Raw genomic sequence first — 27,489 nt, forward strand, 5'->3', positions numbered from 1 at the left:
CCCCCCGGCGGAAAAGGAGCCATCCTGGCGACTCATGGTGAGGAAAGGGTAGGGGGATCATAATACGGCTTGAGGCGGTCGACATGTACAGTTTCTCGGTCGCGGCGGCGATGATCTGGAGATGGGTTCAAGGGCTCTACTACGTAATTGACGGGAGAAGATTGTTCGAGAATGCGGTAAGGTCCATGATAGCGCGATAGGAGTTTGGATGAGAGGCCGGGTGCAGAGGAAGGCACCCAGAGCCAAACGAGGGCACCTGAGGGATATGAAGGCGCTGGATTTGTAGGGTCCCGGTTATGCTTTTGTTGAGCCTGGTTCTCCGTTGTGAAGGAGCGCGCCAATTGTCGGCATTCTTCGGCAAATGTGTGCGCTTCAGAGAGTAGAGTGGTCTCTGAAGCGTCGGGGTGGTAGGGCAGGATAGTATCCATGGTGGACGTGGGTTCACGACCATATAAAAGAAAGAAGGGGGAGAACCCAGTCGTAGTCTGCGTAGCCGTATTGTAGGCGTACGATACGAAAGGCAGCACTTGGTCCCAATTAGAGTGAGCGCTATCGACGTACATGGCCAGCATGTCACTAAGAGTGCGATTAAATCGCTTAGTCATGCCGTTCGTTTGGGGGTGATACGCTGTGGTGCTCCGGTGAATGATCTGGCACTGTTTGAGGAGGGCTTCTACAGTGTCGGAAAGAAACGCACGTCCGCGGTCACTGATCAATTCTTTCGGTGCGCCGTGACGAAGAACGAGGCGATGCAGAATGAACGAAGCAACATCCCGTGCGGTGGCAGACTGCAAGGCCGATGTTTCCACGTAACGGGTTAGGTGGTCAACGGCTACGATGACCCAGCGGTTGCTAGCCGACGTGATCGGAAGCGGGCCATACAGATCGATACCGACACGGTCAAAAGGGCGGCTGGGGCAAGGCAATGGCTGCAACGGAGCGGCTGGCTGAGGGGATGGATTCTTGCGACGTTGGCAGGCGGTACAGGATCGGATGTACTGACGAATGAAGCGGTACATGCCGCGCCAGTAATATCTCATACATAGTCGAGAATAGGTTTTCATGACACCTGCATGGCCGCATTGGGGATCGGCGTGGAAAGAGGCGCAGATTTCAGCACGGAGATGTCGCGGAATCACGAGAAGCCATTTTCGCCCTGTAGGATGGTAATTGCGGCGGTGTAAAAGTCCATCACGAGTGGCGAAGTGGTGGACCTGACGACGAAGTGCACGTGACGGAGACAGCTCTGCGGGCGTAGACAGGAATGTTAAGAGGGAGGATATCCATGGATCTTTCTGCTGCTCAGATTTCATGTTGGTAATGTTGAGCGGCGACATATCGTAGGAACAAACGAAGCCAGCCGTCGAGTCGTTAGGAAGCGGTGAACGGGAAAGAGCATCAGCGTCGGTGTGCTTGCGTCCTGATCGATAGATGACGTGGATATCGTACTCCTGAAGACGTAACGCCCAGCGGGCGAGGCGGCCGGAGGGGTCTTTGAGGGAGGATAGCCAACACAGCGCGTGGTGGTCGGTAACAACGTAGAATGGGCGACCGTAAATATAGGGACGAAACTTGGTAATGGCCCATATGATGGCCAGACACTCCTTTTCGGTCACAGAATAGTTCGATTCCGCTTTCGTGAGGGTACGACTAGCGTACGCGACGACATACTCGGAATATCCAGGTTTCCGTTGAGCAAGAACAGCGCCCAGACCTACGCCGCTTGCATCAGTGTGTATTTCGGTCGAGCAGGCAGGGTCAAAATGGCGGAGTATAGGGGGAGAGACCAGTAGACGGCGTAGTGTACTGAACGCAGCATCACAGGCTGGTGACCAAGAGGAAAGGTTCGGGCCTCCGGCGAGAAGTTGCGTTAAAGGGGCGATGATACTGGCGAAGTTGCGGATAAAACGGCGGAAATACGAACATAGACCGATAAAACTTCGAAGTTCTTTCAAGGCTGTGGGCTTGGGGAAGTCTGCGACGGCACGAAGTTTGGTAGGATCCGGTAGAACGCCATCCTTGGATATGACATGACCAAGTATTGTGAGCTTGGTAGCGGCAAAGTGACATTTCTTCAAGTTGAGCTGTAGGCCTGCTTCAGTAAGGCACGTAAGGACACGCTGAAGGCGCAGAAGGTGGGAAGGAAAATCTTTCGAGAAAACGACAATGTCATCTAGATAACAAAGACACGTTTCCCATTTGAGCCCACTAAGAATGTTATCCATCATTCTCTCGAAGGTGGCGGGGGCGTTGCACAGTCCGAACGGCATCACATTGAATTCATACAAGCCATCGGGAGTGATGAAGGCTGTTTTCGGGCGGTCAGCGGAAGCCATCGGTACTTACCAATAGCCAGAGCGCAAATCTAGCGACGAAAAGAACTCCGCTCCTTGCAAACAATCTAGCGCGTCGTCAATTCGTGGTAGTGGGTAAACATCTTTGCGGGTTATCTTATTCAGACGCCGGTAGTCCACACAGAAGCGGATCGTGCCATCTTTCTTCGTCACCAACACGACGGGGGAGGCCCAAGGGCTATGAGATGGTCGTATGATGCCCCGTTGAAGCATATCGGCGACATTGTCACGAATGACGCGGCGCTCAGTGGGCGACACGCGATATGGTCGCTGCCGCAGGGGAGCATGAGGACCAGTGTCGATTGCATGAGAAACGGTCAAGGCGCGGCCCAAGGAAGGCTGGGACACGTCAAAAGATGCACTGAAGCGCTGAAGGAGGGCGATTATTTGGTCCCGTTGGGCGGTCGGAAGGTCGGTCGCGATAGCTCGATGAAAGGCGTGGACAGGAAGCTCATCACTCGTAGCAGCACAAGACGTCAGGGCAGCGACGTGAGGAAAAACTTCAGGTTCGGAGAACATGTAAGTGCGATCAGGGTCCAGCTCTTCAATGTAGCCGAGGCACTCCCCGCGAAGTACAGCCGTAGGGCAGGGAAAAGGGTTGGAAGCATAGATGACACAGCTGCCATCAGAAATTGTTAGAACGGCGAAAGGAAGAAGGAGGCGGTTATGGTGGGCGGAGGCGAGTTTGGGCGTAAAGAGAACAGGACTAGGGAGGGCAGATGTCGAAATAAGGGGAACGAGAACAGAAGAAAAGGGAGGAATGTCGGTGTCTGCAGCTACAAGGAGCTTAGCAGGGCGCACAGGTGGGTCACACAGGGAAACATTACACACAGGGGAAAGCTCAACTTCAGCACGGGCACAATCAATCACAGCACTGTGAGTTGACAAAAAGTCGTAGCCGAGGATGATGTCGTGGGAGCAGTCGTAAAGCACCACCATCTCGACGAGATACGTAATGTCTTTGATGCAAACTCGTATCGTGCACGCTGCTGCAGGGGTGATGCGCTCTGAACTGGCCGTACGAAGCGAAAAAGCAGAAAGCGGCGTCGTGACCTTGCGAATTTTGCGGCGAAGGGCATCACTAATTACGGAAACGGCAGCACCTGTATCCACCAGCGCGAGAACGGGAAAACCTTCTACGAGCACTTCAATGACGTTGGCGGGAGATGGCGGAGGGCTTAACGAGTTCGTCAAACGCGCAGTTCTTGCCTCCGGAACTGCGGCATTTAGTTTTCCCCTTGCGTAGGGCCCTGTCGCCGGAGCATTGGCGAAATGGAACGTCGGCGAGGCGAAGGCGAACGGCGTGTCGAGTACTGAGCCCGAGATAGAGACGATCCAGAAGAGACGTTGCTCAGGGGCGGCTCGGGATCGTAGTGGTACTGACGGACTGTGTCCTCAGGATGAGGCGGGCGCTGACGGCAAAGGCGAGCGACGTGACCCGGGAGCCCGCAAGCATAGCAAATTGGGCGATTGTCGGCGGTTCGCCATGGGTTCGTAATGCGGCGTCGCGGTCGAGGGATCTGAGACTGAGGGGCCATGAAACGAGGTGGAGCATAAAATGTAGGGCCGTTCTGGTAAGACGATGTTGGAAGCGGACCGTGCGTTCCAGCGGTTACTTGCGCGTAAGTGAGTGGGGCTTGCACAGGAGCGATGGGAACACTAGAAGGCAGCGCTTCGGCGACTTTCTCCTCGATAACTTGGCGGATAGCCGGCGAGATGGATGGCGCGTTGGCCGGCGCTAATTGCGAAGTGCAGACGGTCGGCTGAACTGGATGGAGGAGGGACAGCTGGCGTGTAACTTCTTCACGGATGAAGTCTTGGATGTTCTGCATAAATTGAGACTGTTCCGCAGACGGCGTAGCCAGTGCCAAGCCAGCAATGCCGGCAGGTGTGGCAGCCCGTCGCGTAGAAGCGCGCTGCTTTCGTAGCTCGTCAAACCTCTGGCACAGTGTTATAATGTCGGATACGGAAGTAGGGTCTCTGGCCGACATCATATAGTACGCATCATCAGTGAGACCTTTTAGAACATGTGTGACTCTTTCGGGCTCGGGCATGGACGGATTGACCCGCTTGCAGAGGTCAACCACGTCCTCAATGTAGCTAGTAAACGTTTCTTCGGGACGTTGAAGCCGTGCATGGAGGCGTTGTTCGGCGCGGAGTTTACGTACCGCAGGACGGCCGAAGACATCCGCGAAGTTTTTCTTGAAGACAGACCACGTCGGAAGATCGGCTTCGTGGTTTCGAAACCACAGATTCGCCCCGTCCGTGAGGTAGAAGAGGACGTCGCTCAGTTTTATGGAATCGTCCCAGCGGTTGTAAGTGCTGACGCGCTCGAAAGAGGCCAGCCAGTCGTCAACGTCGTGGTCGTCGGTACCACTGAAGAAAGGTGGGTCACGGGGGCGTTGTGCCTCGGGACAGAAGATGGTGGCAGGAGTGGCAGGGATGGGCGCCGATGGTTGGCTGGGAGCGTCCTGCATGGTTGTGACCGAAGGCGGTAGCGTGCGGTTCCGAAGTTCCAGGGTGAAATTTGCGAGGAGGACTGGGGCGACGACCGAACCTCCACCAAGTGTAAGGGGTTTATTGGAGCACCAAGACCGCAAGCAACGTCCGCAAACCAAAGCGACGGGGGTAGCGTTCGAATCAACAGTGCAGCGCCAACAAGGCTTCGGCTCCACTTCGTCTACCTCTTCGGTTTTGCGCGCGAGCTGATGGCGATCGGGATTACTACAACCATATTAATAATTTTAAATTAGATTTATTAATTGATAATAATTAGTAAATAATCATAAACATTTAAATAACTTGTTATAACTGCTTTAATTCCCGTATTTATTGTGTATGAATTATAGCACGATATATTTGTGGTGCGGATGTCGCTAGGGAAGAAAATGGGCTAGCGTCAAAAAACTAAAAAGGCAAAAATACAAGCAGAGGCGAATAAGTAAATTATATCCGAGTTCTTTTTCGGTTGGTACTTTAATGCGACAGCATATATTGCCTCATGAGTGGCGTCGTCAGAGCGTGTCACTAAAGCGCGTCCTCATGAACATCACTGTGCGCCGACCGTTTTGTCTTTATTGCCTTTATTCCACAAACACTACAGGCTGGCCGATTTTTTAAAAGTGAGCTGGTTTACATGCAGTACCTTTAATTATAAAACTTAATCATAATAATAATCATCATCATCGTCATCGGCCGGACTATACCGCCTAAGCGACCATCCTCTCTTCGCACTACATGCCTTGCCCATGCCCATTTCTTCTTGATTTTCACTAGAATGTCAGTAACTTGAGTTATTTCTCTGATCCTCTCTGCACGCTCCCCATCTCTTAACGTTACCCCTACCATTTTTCGTTCCATAGCCCTTTCTACAGCCCCATAGGTGAGTACAGGTAAGATGCAACTGCTGTATACTTTCCTCTCAAGCGATACCGGTAAGCTGCTAGTCATAATCTGCGAGTGCTTGCCAAATGCGCTCCATCCCAATCTTATTCTTCTTGTTATTTCCTTTTCATGGTCCGGATCTGCGGTTACTACCTGTCCTAAGTAGGCATATTCGCCTTCTACTTCCAGTGCTTCGATACCTAACGTAAACTGCTGTTCCTTCCCGAGGTTGCTGAACATTACCTATCTTCTGAATATTAATTTTTAGGCCTACCTTTAAAATTTTCCTATCCGGGTCATCAATCATAAGAACCGTGTTGCTTGAACAATTTCACAATAAATATGCCTTCCATCGGCGATGCGTGACAAGTAGTTGACACAACGAATATTGGCAATGATACGCAGAAAAGGATCCTTCACAGCCTGTAAGAATAAGAAAACGTTAACAATCTGAGTCAAAAATCCGCACGACAAAGGCAATCCACCATCACCTACTCGGCGAAAAAAGTGCATTCAACTTGTTTTCTCATAACTTGAAGCCCAGATAGAAACTGTAATGACCCCGTGTGTCTTTTGTATATTTATCTTTGAACTTCCGGAGAATGTGTCCATATAATTCTTGTCTAGCGTAAGGACGTTGGCGAGTGTTGAGGAAATAAAAAAGAACACTGCAAAAGAAATAATAAAAATAGGGAGTACAGAAAATAAAAAATAAAATAAAAGAAAACTGAAAGAAAAATATAAAAAGCGTTTTCGCATTTTTTCATTGCAGGTTCTGCAGTGCTTCGAAATTTTTGCTGATCGTCACGGGGGAAAAAAAATGGGACACTTGAGCTCCCCGTTTAATTAACGGTATAACGCGACAGGGTTGGTTGTTCCCGTCTGCCGATTCTTTTGCGAATCCTTGTTCGCGTACATGCACTTTGCTACTCCCTTAATCCCTAATCTCCTTAAAGTTATCCCATTATACTGATTAGCGTACAATCATGAGCTTGCACATTATACGTAAAAGTTCACCTGGCATAGATATAAAGCCCCGCGTTCACCAGTCCGTACGAACGTGCCTGCGTGGCCTCTGACTCGGGATTGAAGGATCTCGAAGTGTTCGATTCCCTCTCGCCCTTGCATCTAAAAAGAGGAGTTCGAGTTGGCTGTGTGGCGTCATGTGGCTTCATGACGTCACGCAGACTGTTAGCCAATAAGTGCCCGGCCAAGTCACATGTAATGTCTACCACCTGCCAGACGAATACTCGTGATTTTTTTCGCCCACAACGCTGACAACATCTACGCCTGATTTTATTGCGTAAGCAATACTACGCCAGGTTTCAGCCTGTCGCGTAAACTCGGCCGGTAGCCACGTTTGACGTTTAGAGCGACCGCAGATGGGGCCCCTCTTCAAGCCGTCGGGTAAACCCGGTCAGTAGCCACGTTTGACCTTTAGAGCGACCGCAGATGGGGCCCCTCTTCAAGCCGTCGGGTAAACCCGGTCGGTAGCCACGTTTGACCTTTAGAGCGACCGCAGATGGGGCCCCTCTTCAAGCCGTCGGGTAAACCCGGTCGGTAGCCACGCCGCGCCGCAAATGGCGCGTCGTTGCCATAGCAACAAGAGCGATCGCAGATTGGGCCCCCAGCTCTTCAAGCCGTCGGGTAAACCCGGTCGGTAGCCACGCCGTGCTACAGCTTAAACATACCGCACCACACTTGGCTACACTACATGCTGAACCTGAGCATAGCCATGCAGTATTGCTTACGCAACCTACCGGGTTTAACTAAAGCTAAACCCCAGGTAATCTTTTTCTGGAGAACGGGGCCTTTCACGCTGTCGCATTAAAAATAAAGGACATGGTAACCGTAGTGTCAGCCATTATAGTAAAACTTCTTGATAGCTAGCCATTGAACAATCTCTTATCGCTGTTTTCGACCAGTACCATGAAGGTCCTTATCAGCGTGAAAATGGAACTTACAGGATGCAGTTGTGCACAAGGTGCTTAAATAGCGAAACTATTTTTTTTTAAACAGTTTTCAGCACAATTGTAGAAGTGTGTAGTTGAGTGTGCTTCATTTTATGTGTTTTTGGTGCTATGAGAAGGTTAGCCCATAGGTTAGGCCATGTTAACTATTAGGTTTTCGCTCTCTTAGCCGATACCATGCATGATGCAAGAAATAATTTAGAAGGTTTTGCCAATTGGCACCAGGGGATAGCGCGGAGACAGATCATCTATAAGGATATAAGTTATTCTCTTGGTCAAATATTTAGGGGAAACCCCCGAGGTGGAGTAGATTTTTAATAAGGGAGTAATTACTCATTGGCATCCACCCAAGCGCAGCCATACGGCTACGAAGGAAAGCTTTCCTTTGTAGCCGTATAACTGCGCTTGGGTGGATGGATGCCAATGATTAGTTACTCCCTTATTAAGTTATTCTCTTAGAATTGTGTCGAGCTCCCAACGTCACAATGGCGCAGGCCATACCTTTATATCGAGTGATGCAACGCTGTCGTAGGCTTCCAGACGATAGTAGCTCATGCCAGCCTTCCCCGGTACCTCGGCGTAGTTGGCGGCGCCAGAGCTGTCGAAGCGTACGTTTTCCCAAAGACGGCAGTGCTGTGAAGATAAGAGCGCTGCTCTGACACTAGACCAGCTTTTAAATTTGTGGTCAAGTTACGTTCTATCCCAAAGCACTTGACCATAATGTGTAAGTTGCGGTCAAGGAAGTTACTGCAGAGATTCTCGGGAAGCGCACTCAAGCTCCGGAAATTTCGACCACCTGGTGTTCTTTAACTTGCGGTGACATCGCACATATCCACGAGTGCCTTGCACTTCGCCTGCATCGAAAAGCGGCCGCCGCGGTCGGGATTCGATAGCACATCCTTATGCACAGAAGTTGAGCACCTTAACGACTGCACCACTGCGGCGGGATTATATATCATTGTATATCGCTATCACTGACTATCGTGATCACTGCTACTAGTAATAGTATCACATCTGTCATTAAGCGCCATTACTACATTACTATATATTGCTATCTATCTCTATTATTAACTATCACTATATAATCTTGCATAAGTATTCATTTCATACTATGCTGTAATCAACTATTTACCTAATAAACTATTTGTAATCCATCATTTTTCATTATTAATTTGCATACATCCTATTATGCAATTCGAGGTTGCACTATTTTGGATACCGTTTCTCTCACGCAACTTACGCCAAGAAAGGCTTTCGCTGTAAGAAAGTATCACGTGACAGCACTCTAAGTTCGCTCGAATGCGCCGCGATACGGCTCTCATCCACCACTTGGCAAAACACAGCCATATTAGCTCCTTCTTCGCTGCTCACGACACAGCGTAACGTTGCCGTTGGCTTTGAGTTGAGCGCCAGCGCAGCAGCTGACGCGCCAGAAAAGCGCGCTGTCAGCAGCCATTAATGCTTAGCTCGCAACCAGCAGCAAAGTTAAAGCTCTGAAATCGCAGCGCACAGAGCACCCTGTTATGTACTAGTTTATAGCTCGGCTGGCTTACATTTTTGCTGAATACAAAAGGCTACACCAAAGCTACGTTGTCGGAAGTACCTGATTCTGACCAATATTGTGGCGCTCGACAAGTTTCCCATTCAAGCCTGACAGTTCAGAGCGATATTAAAGGTTTAGTCGATGTCGACCGGTTATTTAAGTGGGCTAACAAACAAATCAACAAAAAACAAACAAACAAACAAACATGTAGATACTTACGTGCCCGTTGAGAACATTCGCTTGATTACAGTTCGGAAGAGCGCTTAGCCGTTTTTTAAATCTTGGTCCATCTTAATTGAGGACCAGAAAGAGCAGCGGGGCTGGTTAGCACAACTTAGCAAGCAGTTAATTACTCTTGCTGCAAACATTACTGACTTGCAATGAATCATTGCACTACTAAATTACTAGACCAGAAAACTAATTACGTTAGAAACTGCCAGAAAAAGTAAATAAATTACAGTAATTTTATTACAGCAATTCAGTTACTACCATGTCTGTTGCCCAATCACATATGCGGCGTTCTGCCTTTTAGTATAATATACGGGGCAAACAAAATCTGAGAATAACAGGCGGCATGTCCTTCTACATGTCATTCGCAGGTCTTAAATGTCGCGCGTAGGATCATACGCCATGCTCGATACGTCGAAGTCAGAAATTCAAGAACTGCCACAATCACCTGCATGTATGACACCGGGTAGAAGTCCTGGCAAGGCTCTCCGAAGCCCGAGTGTTCCAGTGGCAGCAGAAAGCGCACCACTGCCAGCGTTAGCGTGAAGCAGACCGAGCCATGGTCCACTTGGGACGCCGCACGGTCCATCCACGAAAGCAACGCGTTCTGCTCGCCCACGTGCACGTAACAAAATGGAGACACACCAGACACAAGCTGTTCAATCAACGTGTTATGCCATGGAGGAAGGAAACCTTCCTCCATGTGCTATGCTCGCTATGCTCTCCTCATTCGGAGAAAGCCGTTTCCAGCCTAGAACTTGGCCGCATACACGAATTCGAAATTAGAGGGATGCTTAATTAAGAGAAGACGCGAAGCAACTACCTTTAACACCGCTTTTTCATTGCGCGAAGTTTAAAAAAAAATTGTTTAAATATCTTCAACTTTAAAACTATTACTACTGTAACATCAGTACACGCATCAAATACACCTAAAAGTCATACGCACCACAACGCGTTCACCAGGTGCCATCCTTTAGAGCCTTAGAACATTAGTTTTTTTTTTTTTTTTTTCGTTTCAGCATCTGGTATGGTATCGTCTTGTTCACGGCTTCGAACTAGCCATTGGAACTATCCAACTGCGATAATTAAAAAGACAGTTAGTGGGTCTTAATTAACTATCTGGATAATTAGAGGAATTTTGCAGCATACTGTGCCCGCCGCGGCCGAGAGTGTGTTCCTGCAAATAATGTTTTTCTTTTTATTTTGAACCGGCATTTTTTTTTTTAAATATTACTTGGTCTCCCTTGAAAAACACTGTATAATTTACTCGTGAAGCGTCCGTTATTTCAACCAAATTAAGAGTTTACTCTATCGCCGCTCAAACTGCTCTGCCAGCGCAAAGCCCTGCCGCAAAATTGAACGACTACTCATGGCAACAAGGGTGGTTTTTGTTCGTTCTCGGGTTCCTCGCGGCATAGTTTATTGTCTCATCGTCCCATATATAGAACGAGGTGTGTATTGGTATAGTAGTAATCACACTCGACTGATACCATTTTGTAATACTGTGCAGTTCTTTTTGGATTTTCAAAAGAGGCTCGTGCTGGTAAATCAGTGTCATCAACCCCAGACTGCATGGCAAGAAAAAGGGGCGTGTTAATTGTACGAGGGAAAGAAAATGCGCTTTTTGGCAATGAGGGTACATTTACTATAAGCGACGACATTCATTGCGCGAGTAAATAACGGTATAACGGGCCATGAGCAAGTTAAATCTTAAGCGTCGTTTTCACTCGTCTTCTTGACTTCAGTTTTATGTTCCGAATCGCTGAAGAGGGTGCCGAACACTTAAGCTTGGTTTGATCTTGCAACGACCTATTAATTTACCGTCTATTTGTGAACAACTCACCGATAGTGGAGCCCAGAAGTTAGCGCATGTATCCGCAGTTCCGCAGACAGCGTTAATTATAGGTGGCAAACAGGTAAAGGCAAAAGAGGCGATGATTCCTGTGTTGTTTCATGACTGTTATACTGAGGCCCTCACAGAGTCCGCGGTACTAAAGCCGTGATGCGTGCAAGCAGAACAGTCGCAGCAGCGATGTTGCAGACTGAAAAGGGCGGCACGCACCATAGCGAACGGCTGTGGTTTGTTATCTGGCGAGCGGCTAAAGGAGTTGGGCAGGAAGGTGGCGCATTCTCCTTCCTTGTGTGGTGGCACGTGCGTCTCCAGGAGGGTGAAGTCCGTCAGCCTGCATCATTACAGCAGTTGTTCACGTCCAGGGATAACTGTAGGCATGAATTTCATGAGCTCGTCAGATTACCACAAATCTCTCACACATCAAGAAATTCATAGGCCACAATCTTTGTGAGTGCCCCATATACAGTGAGGAAAGACAGTGTCTATGCCGTGCGCTGGAGCATCTAGATGGACGCCCATTGACTGAAATTAAGATTTTAGGTCTCTGGCCACAGTGATCGTCTGCGGTGAAGGCCTCCCAGGCACTGCTCTACTTTACGAAAAGCACAGGCCTAATCGAAAGACTGATTTTGCTTATATGTTGAGTGATATGACTGTGACGTGATGTGATGTGGCATGTCTGTGAAAGTTATGAGAGAGGGATGGGTGAAGTTAGTAAAGTCGTACTAACTTCACCCATCCCTCTCTCACAACTTTTATATCCAATCACCCCCTCCCCTAAGTGCAGGGTAGCAAACCGGTTTCTTTTACCGGTTAACCTCCCTGCCTTTCCTCCTCATCTTCCTCCTCCTCATCTTCCTCCTCCTCATCTTCCTCCTCCTCCTACTCTCACACATCACCGTACACATCGTAAGAAATCCGCAAATGCCTGCTTTAACGTCTCTCTGACATGTGCATAGCGCATTAAAAATTCATCGCAGTGAAAGCTATAAAATGCATTAAAGGTTCGATTTCAATATGAAATCCGCTTAACCAGTGCGCCCTGAAACGTACACTGCTGTATTATTTTTGCAAAGCTTGGTACAATGAATGTTTGATACAGTTCGATGTCCATCAGTTCTACCATAGGAATGTGTGCCCGAAGAGACAACTAAATTGAGCTCTTTCGCGCTTCGCAATCGTTTTCATTTCGTATCACCTCTGAGCGGAACAATCAGTCGCCTCTTTTATGCATAAATGCATTGCGGTGTCGTTTACGGTGTCTTTAAACCAAGAGCAAAGAAAGTATAAAAATAAATGAAACTGCAAAGCCAACTTTAACTATGTCTAGAAAGCGGGAACGCTGTCAAAAACACAATTATATTTCGGAGCAGCGATAGAGTAAGCCCTTCGCTTGACAAGAGCATATGGTTAACAGTACACCTTTGTCACCTCTAATAATAAAAAAAAAAAAGACCGACGTATGCTTCGACAGCTAGGCCGGTAAAATATAAAAAAAATGTCCAGGGCTGCGTTTAAATGGTTAGTTGGTTTTGGGGGTTTAAAGTCCCATAGCGACTCACTCAGGCTATAAAAGCCGCCGTAGTGGAGGGCTCCGAAATTTTTAACCACCTGGGGCTCTTTAATGTGCAACTGACATCGCACAGAGCACGGGCGCCTTGCTTTTCGCCCCATCGAAAAGCGGCCGCCGAGGCTGGGATTCGATCCCGCATCCATGGGCACAGAAGTCGAGCGCCCTATAACCGCAGCACCACAGCGGCGGGGCCGTTTAAATTAATTCTTGCAAATACCACAACGCTGTAAAAATATAGCAGGGGAGCTTAATGCACAGCCAACACATAGAGTGGGGCATCTTCGTCTTTTAGAGGCCGCGTAGGGTCAGCTCTATAGAGCCACTAGTTGACGCGTGCCACTCGCGGGGATGGTGACTAATTGGCATCAAGCTAATTTTACATTGCACTTTAACAATACGTGTAAGCGCTGGACATAGCGTTCAAATAACAATATTAAATATTTTACACGAATAGACTGTATTTTCGCCATTATAAGCACCCTGATTCTAAGCAACACCCCCCCCCCCCCCCCCTTCCCATTCGCCTAATCTCGCAAAAAATATTTTGGGAAAAAATATTTGCATGCCAATCTGAGCATCACCTTTTTGCCAGGACAAGCGCATAGACAATCCTGCCAGCTCTCTTTTTTTTTTGTTTTCGAATTTTCGAGATTTTTCGAATCTTAGCACTTTCAGCATTCTTATTGTGAAAAAAAGAGGTGGTTAGAATCGAGTAAATATGGTAGCTCGAATAGGCTCATCTATAGAATCTTGTCGTTTAAAGTGCTTTGGCATTAACTTCGTTTAGTGGACGCACCGAAACGATCGTTGCAACAGAATTTACTTCGCATCCAATAGTGAATTTAACTCATTTAAGAATTTTTCTACGGCAGCTGATGTCCACACTCAATGAAACCGATATTCCACGAATTTTCAGAAACGAGCTGAAGTATCATTACATACGATTAATCGATAGAATTATACAAACAGAAGTGCAGCCGTTCCGACATATATCGAAACCGTATATATGAAATTATTGCTTATATCGAACTCAAAATATATCCTTGAAAATCCCTATGCAAAAGTATAAGAGTTGTGTTCGCATTTATCGAACACCCGTTCAGCGAAATATTAGATATATCGGACTGCGCGCCACGCCATGTCCTTGCCAGGTGTGCTTCTCCTAATGGCGCTCCCGTGATCATTTTCCGCGCGCGAAGCCGGTTCGGCTCCGCAACCTTGGACACTTCCTACAGCGCTAGCGCTGTCACACACATTTATGAGGTGAAAGTCTAGTCCTTTGAAAGTAGCCGTCTGATAGGCGTGCTTGCTTTCAACGCGACACTGCTGTCACGCGGAAAAGCCAGAGTTCAATGCATCGGTTGACGTGCGGTGAAGCCAGCCTATCTGGTCGAAGGCTTGCGGCGGTTTTCGCGGGGCCTTCTTTGCTGCTGACCTGGTCCAACTGGCCGAAGACGCTTCCAGGAAAAAAGACCTCCCGGTTCGCGTCTAGGAGGCGTTCCGCCCCCTTGGGCTTAGCGTCCGGAGCGGAGGGGACGCATTTCCAGTTAGACAATAAAAATTGAAAGGCAGCACTGAGGTCACCTTACGTACAGCAATATGAAAGCATTTGCGTTTTGGCCGCCCTTAGGATCGGTTTGGGACCCTTGGAACGCCCCTGATTCCTCGAGAGAGAACAAGAAAACCTATCTCCCTGTGTCTTACTCTATCTCACTCTCTACCGTTTCTCTCTTTCTTGAGAGAGAGGGCTACAAAGAGGAAGAGACTCTCCCCTGTATCTCTCTTCCTCTTTCCTTTTCCATCCCTTATCACCCTTTTCCTAATCCCTCTCTCTCCTCCTCTTTCTTTTTGCTTCCCTTCTCTTCCTCTACCCCTTCCTAAAGAGAGAGAAGAGTGAGATAGAGTGACAAAGACAGAAATAGTCTCTGTCTCTGGGAATCAGGGGCTTTCCAAGGATCGCAGCAGGGCTGCCAAAATGCTTTTGTCCTGCTGCACGTAAGGCGACAAGCGCTTCCCTGAAATGTTTGCGCACACATTCTGTGGACGCCACCGACGAGCTCCTAAAGGCGCTTTCACCTTAAATATTTATTCACTCACTCACGGGGAAATCAAATGTACGATATGTTAACTGGGTTATAATAACATTTGTGATGTGCCAGCAACAGAATTAGACCTCTTATGATGAGCGATGGCGTTTCCCAAAGCACCGTCCATTGAAGCTTTGATGTGAACCCCAAACCTCCTGGCAAATGCGCCACGCGGCGCTAAAGGCCAGATGCGAATATCGCGAGCTTAGACGCTCCGACCTGACTCTACAGAATATTCTGAGCACGCGCTCGCGTCCATGGAGTGGAACGGGGGAGAGGGGGGGGGGCGTTTTTTTAGTGCCTGGTGCGAGGTGACGCCCGGCACGTGAGTGTGGGCGGGTGCGCGTACGTGCACCATGCGGGTTGCCACGCCCGAGGCGAGCGGTGAGCTGCCAGTACGCCGGCGTGAAGCACATCGCTGCAGGAAGCAAACATACTGTCAACTTGGGTACACCATAGTGACTGTTATATATCGAATTATCGATATATATATAACTATTTCGCGATACTCTCGCGTTCTATGTATCTGGGATCGATAATGTTACTCCGTCGGTGGTGTCGGAAAATACCTTATGGTACGGGCGGCAGACGCCTCAGGGCTATGTTAGTGCAGGCCTTTTGCGTTTTGCCAAAACATAACCTGGCTCCTCAGTAACCAAGCGCTGCTTCATTACAATTTACTGGAGACACTTCGCGGCCTTCTTTCTGCAAGACGTGAGGCACCGACCTGCACTCACTCACAACCTTCTTTGTACCTTTTTCTTACAGTACTATAAAATAGAAGCTCAGTCAGTCAGTCAGTTCAGGCGTTCAGTCGTGTCCGACTCTTCGTGACCCTATGGACCATGTCACGCCACGCTTTCCGGTCTCTCACTATCTTCTTAACATCACATAGCTTCATCTGCAATGCCTCGAGAATGCCATCTAACCATCGCGTTCGCTGCCTACCCCTTCTCCGGCGACCCTCAACCTTTCCCAACATCAAATCTTTCTCCAGCGACTCCTCTCTTCTCATCAGATGACCAAAGTAGCTGAGCTTTAACTTGAGAATTTGACCCTCCAATGAGCAGTCAGGGTTTATGGTCGACAATATCGACTGATTTGATCTTCTGGCAGTCCAAGGAACTCTTAAGAGTCTTCGCCAGCACCACAATACAAACGCGTCAATTCTTCGGCGGTCAGCCTTTTTCACAGTCCAACTCTCGCATCCATACATCACGACTGGAAAGACCATAGCACGGGTTATACGGATCTTGGTTGGCAGACTAATGTCTCTGCTCTTTACTAGGCGGTCAAGGCTAACCATTGCTCTCTTTCCCAGAAGCAGGCGTCTATGGCAGAAGCTATGGCTCACCTAATGAGTTCTTTAATGCGGCGTTCCAGGAAGAGGTTCTTCACCCTATTCTCCATGTCATAAAGCCAAAAGATGCTGAACAGAAGTAGCAGCTTGCCCGAAAATGCCGTTCGGAACTCCTGCGGTCAGTACGCGCAAGTGAGGTCATGCAGCTGGATTTAACACGAGGTGTCCATCATATAGGGCTCCACCGGGCGTTACGTCGTTACAGTTTTCACAGCAGGTTCTGAAAGATGCAGCGACATTGCACTCGTTCATGGGGTACGAGCTCCATATACGTGATGTGCAGTTGAATTAATCTTATCCAATATATTTTCACTAATAAGCTTTGCGCTAATGCTGCCTACACTTCTCACATTCTCCATAAATGGTAGCACTGCATCGCCCGCGATCTCTACTGCAGTTTTCTCAAGACGGCAGCTTGATGAAATGCCCGTACTGCCATCTTAATTGCAAGCCACACTTATGTCATCTAATATAGCACTGCTCTTTCTTTGATCGAGACAGGGACGCCTTGGTTGCCAAACGTGGCACATAATGCTATCGCCTTCAATCAACTTCTTTTTTTCGGCCTGCACAACATTAGGAAGGACCTTGCTGCCTATGATATATGAAGCGGCTTTATACAAGCAGTGTGAGGAAGGACTTCTCACCCTGAATAGTGCTCTCCCAAACTTGACTTCGACTTGTGCTCTCATGACTTGGAGTTGAACTATTACCTCACCGACCGGTTTCCTCCTTGTTAAGAGGACATAGAACATGTTTTAATTGAAATAATCCTGAAGAGAAGGAGCGAGCGCAGCTTATTTCTCCTAAATGTTTGCTCACCCCAGAGACATCAAAGAGCCAACTTCGATACACTAATAGAAGAAATAGCAAAAAAGGCCAAGGATAACTACCTAGTGATAGTGGGGGACTAAATCCTCGCACAGAAACTGGTGTATAGGATAGACTTGGCCAAGGGAAGAGCTATCTCAAGTAACATGGATAGGCACAACCTAGAGATTGTTACCGACCCCGTTCCTCCACGAGAAGAGGAAACAGTGTTTCCAGGGATACCATGTCCAGACCTCAGACTAATCCGGAATATAGAAGAGTGTATATGGACCCACAGAAACGAAACTTTTGGTAGCGAGCACTACGTTATCCAAACACAGGTGAACTTAGCGGCGTACAGCAAATCCCCACAACTTACAAAAATGGGCAGAAGAGATCAGAAAAACGCTTAAGAGCACAAAAGAAGTCACGTCCACGGAAGGCTTCCTGACTGTAGACGCACATTTACTCTATCTATGAGATGCACGCAGGGGGATGACCAAACGATGGAGAAAGCATAAATGTAATAGGAAATTCAAACAGAGAATCGCACAAATCAATAAAGAAATGAGCGAATACACCCTTAAACTTACGCGCAATAACTGGAACCAAATCTGGGAAAGTTTAAATAGAAATCTTGGCAGTGCCAAAATGTGGGCACTGCTGAGGCACCTTATTGACCCAAAAAAAAACCTCAGAGAGAAAACAGCAAGACACTGGAAAGGATAAAGCATCAATTCCAAGGAACAGACAAGCAAGTCATCGAACACCTTTGGTCAAGATACGCGGGAAACACATAAACACCATCATGTCCGAGACAATACCCGGGGAGAGGATAACCAGAAGCTAGACGCCCAGATAACAACACACGACGTACACGGATCAGATCAAATGCGATAATTAGCAACCTAACTAACAAGCAAATCCGGCCACTAACAGACTTTATCAGCTAATACTGGGACCTTGGTACAGTTCCCGTAAATGGAGACACTCGGAGATCATAATGATTCCCAAACACGGCAAAGCACAGAGGCTGGATAATCTCTGACCTATTTCGCTGACCTCGTGTATGGGGAAGCTTTATGAAAAAGTTATCAACACAAGACTGGCTAATCTATATGGAAGTAAACGACCTGTTTCCGGACACGTTGCTCGGCTTCAGGCCCAATCCCTGTACTGTCACAAACAGAATAACGGCAAGAAATGAAAGCATCATACTGGCCATAGATCTGAAGGGCGCATTTGACAACATTAGCCACGAAGTGATACTCAGGGAACTCCTAGCAACAAGTTGCGGAAGAAAGACCTTCGAGTATGTCAAGGCGTTCCTAACGGACCGAACAGCTACCATTGCGATTAATCACATACGGTCAGAAATGAGAAAACCCCCTAAGAAGGGCAACCACAAGGATCAGTCATATCTCTAATACTGTTCCACATGGCCATTATAGCGGTATCGAGAAGACTCAGGAATATACAACACATAGAACATCGGTAGAGCCTTTCACAACACCAGAAACATAAGAGTAAAGAATGCGAGCGTGTAGGGAGCGGCGTAGAAAGTACGCGAGAGCAAGCCGCAGCACTTTGGCATCTACAAACACATATCCAAAAAGATCCCTGGACAAGAAGGACCCAAACGATACAAAAGCGAATGTCTGGTATGGAGACACTCTACATTATACCACACAACATAGGGATGTAAGGTTAGCCCATAATGCCTAAAATAGATAGTTCTAGTCTTGAGCAATGGGAGGACCTTCTAGCCTACTTGGGCGCGCAGTATCAGCTCATGCTGGTGCAGCGAGCCAGAGCTGCAGCTGAGGCCAACGGACTCCTCGACCAAGGACTGCCGACCACTGCTCACTCATCAACTCTTTCTTAGCCACTACACCTAACCCCAAATTTCCAGGTATTGAATTGTATCAATCACTCCTTTCACTCCTCACTGTTTTCGACGCTGTAACGCAATGACGAGGTCTGACATTAAGCTTTGCAACGTTTTTGCGCGTTTTTGCACAACTTTGACTTATTTTCACATTTTCGACATCCGTGGCTGTTTTGGCTTTTGCACACTTATCGGCATCCATGGATATTTCGACATCTATTTGACTTTCTTTTTGCCTCTAATGAATTAACTAATTACTCTACGTAAAACGCTTGCACATAGAGACGCTTTTTCACTCTCTACCTCATGCAACCATTTTTTTACCCCTAAATACCGTCATTCTTCTAAGGGACAGTGTGACACCCTCTACAGACGAACACTTTTTACGCACACCAATGAGCCTATATGACTTCGCCTTAATATTGGATGTGTATGAATTAGGAAGTGGTCGCGTACCACGGCTTCTAGTCATCTTATTGTCCAGAAAACAGGCTCCTGCAATGCTATATGACCGCATCGGTCTAATAGCTGTATAAATAAGCACTGCTGAAAGCGGCTTAACGTACGAACCAGAGGACCTAGGGAACCCATTTTTCCCTCTTACATACCCTTAGAATGGTGAGGTAGGCGTCGATGCGGGCCGGATCCAGTCGCTGTTCCAGTAAAGCGAGTCCGTCGAGATGACGGTTGCTGAGCCAGTTAGCACCGCGGCGGGCCAGGTCACGCGCCCTGCCTGGTTCGGCGAAGGCCAGCGGCCACGAGTTGTTGGTGTCCGCAGCCCCCAGCGGGGTCGGGGGCTCTTGTACGCCCATCACGAGTAGCGGACGAGCCGCCGAGTGGCTCCCGTCGTGCCCTTCAGCGCGACTCTCCTTCAGCGCCAGGAAGCTGCTCAACGCTACGCCAAAGAACACCAGGACTTTGGCAAATGCTCTTCTCTAAGCGCACCGACAAACTGTTTGCCGGAAAACGTATTGGTGAAAGCAAGAACCATGCACAGAAACTATATAGGGCAAATTTAAAGAGCGATATCCCAGACAGCGATGGCTGCTCATCTGCGGGCGCTGTGAACACGCAAATAGTTGAACGCCGTATATAGTGTATGCAACGTGTTACGCAGAGACGTCTTTTTGTAATGGAAGATGGCGGACTGCCAACATAAGAACAGTCTTCCTTGGGAACGAACACACAAACTTGCTTAAGATAACCTTGTGGCCCGTCTGGTCAATATTGAACAATACGCTTAATAGCCAGACTTCAGCGAAGGCTAGAAAGCATGCGTGGATGCATGTTGGCGTGGCGCCATCGACAGAATAAATGGAAGCAGGCACTAGTATTACTAAGATAATGTCGCGATGTTCAAATAATACTGCTTTCGGCTATGCACATTTAGCAGAACCGTTGTGTCGAACGGCCCCCAATTTATGCCGTTTAATGCAAAAAAATATATTTAATTATTTCAACTAAAGGTTTTCGATGAGAAATTCATAAGACATAATGTGCATACTCTCTCAGATACACTTGATACAATGTCATTCCTCGCACTATAATTATTTATGTTAAGCAGATGATCTCTTATGCTATTTCGATTATGATACACTTTCTCGTAGGACTTCAAAACTGTTCGTTTGTTTAAATGTGTTATTGGATTTGAAGTATCTACTCCTAACAGCTTGTACAGTCGTCAGCACGGATGTCCACAGCACTGGTGCAGTGTGCTGCGGAGCAAACAAAGTGAAATTTTGGCCAAGCTGCTCTGTAAGTGGAACAGTGCAGTTGTCAGTGCAAATAGTATGCCTACGTGCCTTCTTTCTAGCGCCACCATTGTCCCTAGAACAGTACCCCTGCTCTAAATTTTCACTTTCTTTGTGCGATAGGTCGGTGTTCGAGCGCTCTAGACAGACGTGCTGACCGCTGTACTTGATATTTGGTTTCTTGTTCGTAATTTGCTGACCAATGTGTCGTTTCCTGTCTCTGGTGCTTTGTTTTTCTTATTTCGTTATAAAAAAGTATATCTTGTCTCATGAGTGACGTCACCAGAGTGTGTCGGCAGAGCGCGTTCGCACGAACCGTCATCATTATTACAAAGAAAAAGCCCACCATCCTAAGTCAAGCGCACTAACCACTACTCTACGCCGACTTTCTGCGACCGCGTCTATAATTATCTTGCTTAACGTAAGGACGTTTTAGGGCGTATCATAATAAAAAGTAATGATCTCCACACCATGACTTGAACCGACATCCTTCCGTATCTCAGCCGATCGCGCTATATAACTGCTACTCTACGCCGACTTCCGATGAATGTGTCCATAATTTTCTTCGTCCAGCGTAAGCACACTGGAAGGTTTTGAGGGTAATGAATTTATAAAATAAAAATATATAAAATTAAAAAAATATGACGCGTTTAGTGTCGCAACAGCAGCAGCAACGCTCAGGGTTTCGCATTTTCTCAGTGCAGCTAGGTTCTGCAGTGCGCTCAAAGTTCTTTTTTTTTTTTCATTCCAATGGACGCATTGGTTCATGTTTCCTATATATGTTTCCTTTATACGTCTTTGTAAACAGTGCTCTACAGTACTGCTGCAAATTTACCTCTGCATGGATTTTACGCCTTCATTTGGTGTCTAAGGCCAGTTAACGTTAGCTGCATTTATATCTGGGCTCCCAAGTTTTTTATAGAAAAAAAATAAAAATTCGTTTCCGATTCGTATTGGATTAGCATTCGTTATTAGGAATTTAAGACAGCTGCAAGCCATCGCCGCTGAGCTGTGCGTTCTATGGTGCTTCAAATTGATAAGTCGCTTTTGTTTTTCGGAATAACAAATCACACATTTAAAACCTCGATTCTTTCACAAGATATAGGCTACAAGTGATTTCTCGCTGACGTAAAATTAAAAGCCTTGAGGCCTCACGTAATGTCTGTTCCAAAAACATTATGGGCGTCATGGAAACGACAAAAGTAAGGCGTTTTCAGCACCAAAGACACGTTTTTTGAAGAATATTGTGTCCCTTGGTGTGGCAGTGCGGTAGTCAGGACCGGGAACCGAAATGCTTTTTAAAAGGATATTTCTGGGCTGACCTGCGTTCACAAAGAACTGTACGACTAAGCTGTGGTGATAGTGAACGGCGGTCGTCGCAGAACAGAATGCCTGCTGCCTCCTGCCACTCAAGAAAATTTCGAGACAAGGAGCGAAAGCTAACTACAACAATCCGCAAAAAGAAAACGCGGAAGGAGCCGCACATAACTGCGATAATAAGAAAAAAGTCTGGGCACATCTGCCGTTCCAAAGATATCGACAATGACGTGTCCAAGGGCTGCCCCCAAGACAAGGATGGTCTGGAAGCAGGCCCGGGACAAAATGGGAATGATCGGCGAAAATTTAACCGAGCCTAGGGAACGACGTCACGGCATCAACGACATGAACTCCCGGAATTTTTCTGCTGTGACTTGTGTTGCTTGTGCCGTTTTGCGTAGTACGTCCCAGTACGCTCTTATTCACTGCTTTCGTTTTGTGCCACAAAGCTTTGTCCACTAAAGCTGTGCTTTTTGTCAGCGACGGTCGACGGTCCAGTGCCTCTTTGGGAACCACCTGGTTGGATATTTCGACGAGAATTTTTTCGCAGCACGAGATAATCGACGGAGCGATCAGGCTTTAGGCCTAATTCCTGCCGACGAAATGCAGCGATGTGTTATGTGCGAGCGAGTGGCAATGAAAGCGAAAGAACAAAGATGGATATTTGCTAGGGCGCATCATGCGCCTCTGTAGTGAGGAAACAAGAACGTCCCTTTGCAGGCAAGTATATATATTATAACCGTATACGGTGAAATAACTTGATAGTGAAGAGAACCTGCGCCGTCGTCTGCCCTCCAGCCTCGGCTGGCGTGGACCGCTAGTTGGCTCGAGTATTCGAAACAGCGTATCAACGTATTACCGTGGTGTGAATTACATATTATGCGTATATCGTGTGTAGCGTTTGCGGTTTCGGAGCCGCCCTGTGATATAACCTTCAACTTCGTGACGAAAGGCAACAGCGTTCTCCGTGCTGACTCTTTCGTGGTGCTACGTATTCCTGCCGTGGGGTTGCATCTGGACACGCGAAACCCGTGAGTATATTTTCCTTCACCTTCACATGCTACATAAGGATCGTTGCTGTAATACTTAAGATTAACGCATATTTTTTGCATATATTCATTTGCAGCTATGCAAACGGCTAGCAGTCACCAAGATCTGTCAGTCGTATATTTTTTGGCACTGTTTGTTAGTTCTGCGCTTGCGTTCTGCACGCCACTTGATAATGCATCGGCAAAATGAACATGCAGTGGGAATTACGAAAACGCTCTCCGTTATTTAATAAATAAATTAGTGGCAATTGAAACAGCGCTGACAGTTTCTGCATTGTATGGTCGTGAAAAACGCTTCTAACATCCTTCGAATGACAGTTGCACTATCATGCATGTAATTATTTGTAAAGCGTTTGGTATAAGCACGCTTTCTGAATTGATAATGAATGTCATTAATTCCATTTTTTATGTGCCATGACGTTTTGTTATTGTGTTTGAAATAGGAAGCATGCATGGACTTATCCATGAGTTAAGGTTTTGCACTATAAGAGTACCTGACAGATGGAATTTCTGAGCAAAGATGACTGGACAGGCAGGTACGACATAACTTTGCAGCAGCACTGACGTCACCGACAGTTGGATGTGTGGTTGCATGCACAAGTGCGGCAATCACTTCGGGCAGCCGATTAGTGACAACAGTAGCTTGGTATCTGTATATAAGGAAGCACCTTACAAGCTACAGAGCCTTCCAATTATATTCATTGTGTGCTCTTATGCCTAAAACGGACTAACCTGCTTATTTTATTTTGAGGTAGACCCAGTGCTCGAGCATTTGCGCTAGAAAAAAAAAATGCCGTTTAACAAGACACGCTTTTAGTGAACTCGGCAGTTGTAAAATCGGATGTGCACTTCTTGGTCGGTTTTTCTTGGCTTGTGCTTTATTTTATCTGTTTTTCTTGGAAGCGGCTCTTTTGAATAGACTGACATTTGGAGGTCAACGCCATATTGTACTCTTTGCGTTGTTCATTTCACGCCGTGCTGTTTTACTGAAAGTATTTCTTTGGAGCCTTCGAGGCGATTTCCTGCAACAGTGGCAGGCAGTGATTTGACATACACCACTGTCGTTCAGCTACCACGCTGCCCAGCGTGCCTGTTGGGCGTAGAGTCGGAAGGAAATGCGTGTGATAAAAAAAAAAAAAAATCACTGTCAGCCACGGACGTCTGGGTGAGCGATCAACGTCGGTTTTGTTCTACATTTGGCGGCAAAACGAACTTGACAGCACTTTTTAAGTGGAAACCCTGAGAAGCATCCATGAGTGCAAATGCCTTCTTTCTTTCGTATGTCTGGGTGGAACAAGCGAGCTACGTTATTCTTATCGTCTGATACATGCGTCTGATGTAATCGTTTGCAAGTTTGGCTCAGACTCGACCTCAACCACCGAAGCGGAGACACCGACCACCTCCGTTTCGTCAGTCATATCGAGAGGGGGAAATGTTTAGATCTCAATTGTCTAGGTGACATTGGTCGTGCTTTCAAGCGTGAACAAACAGTACAAAGTTTTGTGGCAAAATGCAGCCGCAATTGCATTTTTTTTTTTCATTGGCTGCACAGGGACTTAGCTTTCGATTGGTTGATTAACGCCACGTTTCTCGAAGCGACGAAGAAAAATTGTCCGAAATTTCAGCTTTTAAATACAGTCTGTAGCGAACTGTTCGTAACACCAGGACCGCACAGATCAAGAAGACACTCAGATCGAACCTTCACAGCCGCCATCTATTTCTAATACGAATGCACTTCTAGCCTATAAGACAGTAGAGTAGCCCATTTCCAGATTCCGGTTTCCGTCCACCTAACAACAACCCATGCAGCCTATGGCCTATGCAACAACCAAGCCTATAACTTTGATTATATTCATATTATAACCAAGTCATGATTTTACTATGGCTTGCTACGAATGATCATGACTACCCTTGACAAGTCAAAGGGAATTAGACATATATAACATTACTTATACTTGTGGGAAGCACACATTAGGAACTGAAGCTTGAACGTGTCTGAACACACGTTAGCGTAATTACATCTTTATATGGTAAATGAATAGTTATGTCTGACAGGCCTAGCTAAGCCTGTTTAGTGTTCAAGCACTAAAAACTCTCTCACGTAGAAGTTGCGCTTAGCCATAGTTAAACCAGCAATTTTCTCTTCACTTCAGGCAAATTACAGCACTTCATGCGCCACGTGACAGCGAAATAGGTTAACTAGAACGCTGTTTCGAATGACTGGTAATGAACTCGTATAATATGTTCTGTAAAAACTGAACAGTTTGACAATCAAAAAGATGAACAGTTTGACGTTTTAGGTTAAGGGCATATACCGGTCAGGACCTCTCTCTTACGTGTTTATTTGTTTTTTGTTTTTGGCGAGGAAAATAATGAGGATGACCACCTCTGCGGGCGCCCGGCCTCGAGTCCAGCTGCAGCCAATTGTCGCTGGCGTCCAGGGTCGCACCGCTGTACACGAGGTGGCTGCACAGGCGCGTGGGCCACGGCCCGTCGAATGTGGCGCCAAAGAAACACAGTAGCTGCACGATGTTCTCGCCGCCTGCGATACCGGAGTATGCGGTGCAGAATACGAAAACCTTAAAACCTTTTTCAATCACTGCTGAGGTGACCCCTCATGGCGAAACGACCCCGATGATAATGTCACTGTATTATCAATTCATTGGAGCCAGCTGTTGACAGTGGCGCAGACAAAAGAATTAGGGGACACTTTGGCGATTAAAGTGGTGAAAGGCGAAAGCCTGAGTGCTGCATTCTGTACGCGACTGTTGCGCATGTAGCGATGAATGCTGCTACGAGTAAAGCGAGTGACTATACTTTCATATTCTGCGAGTGCATTTATTCAGTGAATTCTGCTTTGCAGTGACGAGATCGCACTCCTTGTATCTTCGAAGTTGTTCTACGTTTACTGTTGTGTGGTTGATTTTACCGGGTGCGCGGCATGAATTAGTAATTGTATAATGAATTGCACACTGTCACTAAATAGTAATTAATAAGTTATTTTTGCGTTATTAATGAGTAAATAATTTAATTAATCAGTTAATAAGTAATTAATTAACTAGTAATTAATTAGTATTCGACCATTGATTGGCATGTGGCCATATAAGGCACACATTCGCGCATACTGTGGTGGTGCTCTGTGATTGCTCGAGACCTCTATGACGCCATCCCGTCTCGACCAATCAGAGCCGCCGCTAAAGCGTGACACTTTTGCTGACGACAGTTTCGCCTTAAAAAATATTAAGTAAACTCTGGGCCATAAATTGAGTAACCGTACAACAGCTTATACAGCGCGTGTTTCGAAGGAAATCGCGAGGTACAGGTAGATTATGTTCAATGTTTTATTGGGGTGCAGGACACAAGCTGAAAGGTGATCGCCTGCCACAAAGAAAGCACATAAACTATATGCATCAAACAAGGAAAGGCAAAAATTGATGTAATAATGACAGTTTAATTTCATTTGAATTCTGCTGTGTCTTGCCCCTTTTCATCCTTCGCCATTCTCACGCTCATTCTCTTTCATTGGGATCACTTATTCAAAAGAACAAGGGCGTGGTGATAATGAAATAGAACCGAAAATAAAGCTTTATACCGGCGTAATCAATAATTCATCAAATAACTTTTCTCCTTCTTATGATAATACTGTCTGACTGTCCGAGAGGACGGCGCAGAGGGAAATGCGATGTTGCGTTTGTTACTTTAGGCCTGTACGTACACGACCAGGTATCTACACTGATATTTATAGCCCCACGCGTATAGCAATGTTCGTTGTTACGAATAAACACTGAAGGGTACAGCTTACGTTAAAGGGCAGCTCCAGGTTTTTTATTAGCATTTTGAATTTATAATCACATCACATTCCTTACAGTTCCATATTTCCGGTGCTTTGAAAAACAGTTTTTATGAATATAGAAGCGTTTTAAAAAAGTGAAAACCGAGAAAAGGGAACCGAAAGTAGGTTTCGACTAACCTGTGGCAACCCGGATACGATCACAAAACCTGTCATGTGTGCGTTGAATAGCTAAGTCGGCGACTGCAATTAGTTACAGCTGAAGTCACCTTCTGACTCAAACGTTGGTCGTGCAGCAAACGCAGAGCGAATACAGACGGCCATGGTTAGGGGACGTCACGCACCAAAGGTTGCCCGTAGATATTTCCCCAAATGAGGCCACGGAATAGGAAATTTTAAGCGCCACTACAAAACATCCAGCCGCTGTCAAACTTGGCTGAAATGACCGGAAAACTGGGGAGAACGTATGTGATGTAAAAATTCCAGTAAAATACGAGGAGGTTGAAGAAGCGCCTGAGTTGGTCATTGACGCG

At 46.8% G+C, this 27,489-nt stretch overlaps 1 protein-coding gene across 1 annotated transcript in view; it reads right to left on the reverse strand.

Annotated features, from left to right (window-relative positions):
* Positions 1 to 27,489, reverse strand: part of LOC146186192 (uncharacterized) — a 45,869-nt gene that overhangs the window by 437 nt on the left and 17,943 nt on the right. The window contains exons 8-13 of the mRNA XM_084607997.1: positions 25,553 to 25,708; positions 19,658 to 19,944; positions 16,346 to 16,464; positions 11,542 to 11,662; positions 9,928 to 10,086; positions 8,210 to 8,341 (exon numbers count right to left, since the gene is read on the reverse strand). Coding sequence (XP_084464123.1) covers positions 8,210 to 8,341; positions 9,928 to 10,086; positions 11,542 to 11,662; positions 16,346 to 16,464; positions 19,658 to 19,944; positions 25,553 to 25,708 — 974 coding nt within the window. The remainder of the gene's footprint in view (positions 1 to 8,209; positions 8,342 to 9,927; positions 10,087 to 11,541; positions 11,663 to 16,345; positions 16,465 to 19,657; positions 19,945 to 25,552; positions 25,709 to 27,489) is intronic.

This window comes from Amblyomma maculatum, chromosome 6, assembly GCF_055883805.1.
Source record: "Amblyomma maculatum isolate TAMU_Amacu chromosome 6, ASM5588380v1, whole genome shotgun sequence".
In the NCBI taxonomy this organism is placed as follows: domain Eukaryota; kingdom Metazoa; phylum Arthropoda; class Arachnida; order Ixodida; family Ixodidae; genus Amblyomma; species Amblyomma maculatum.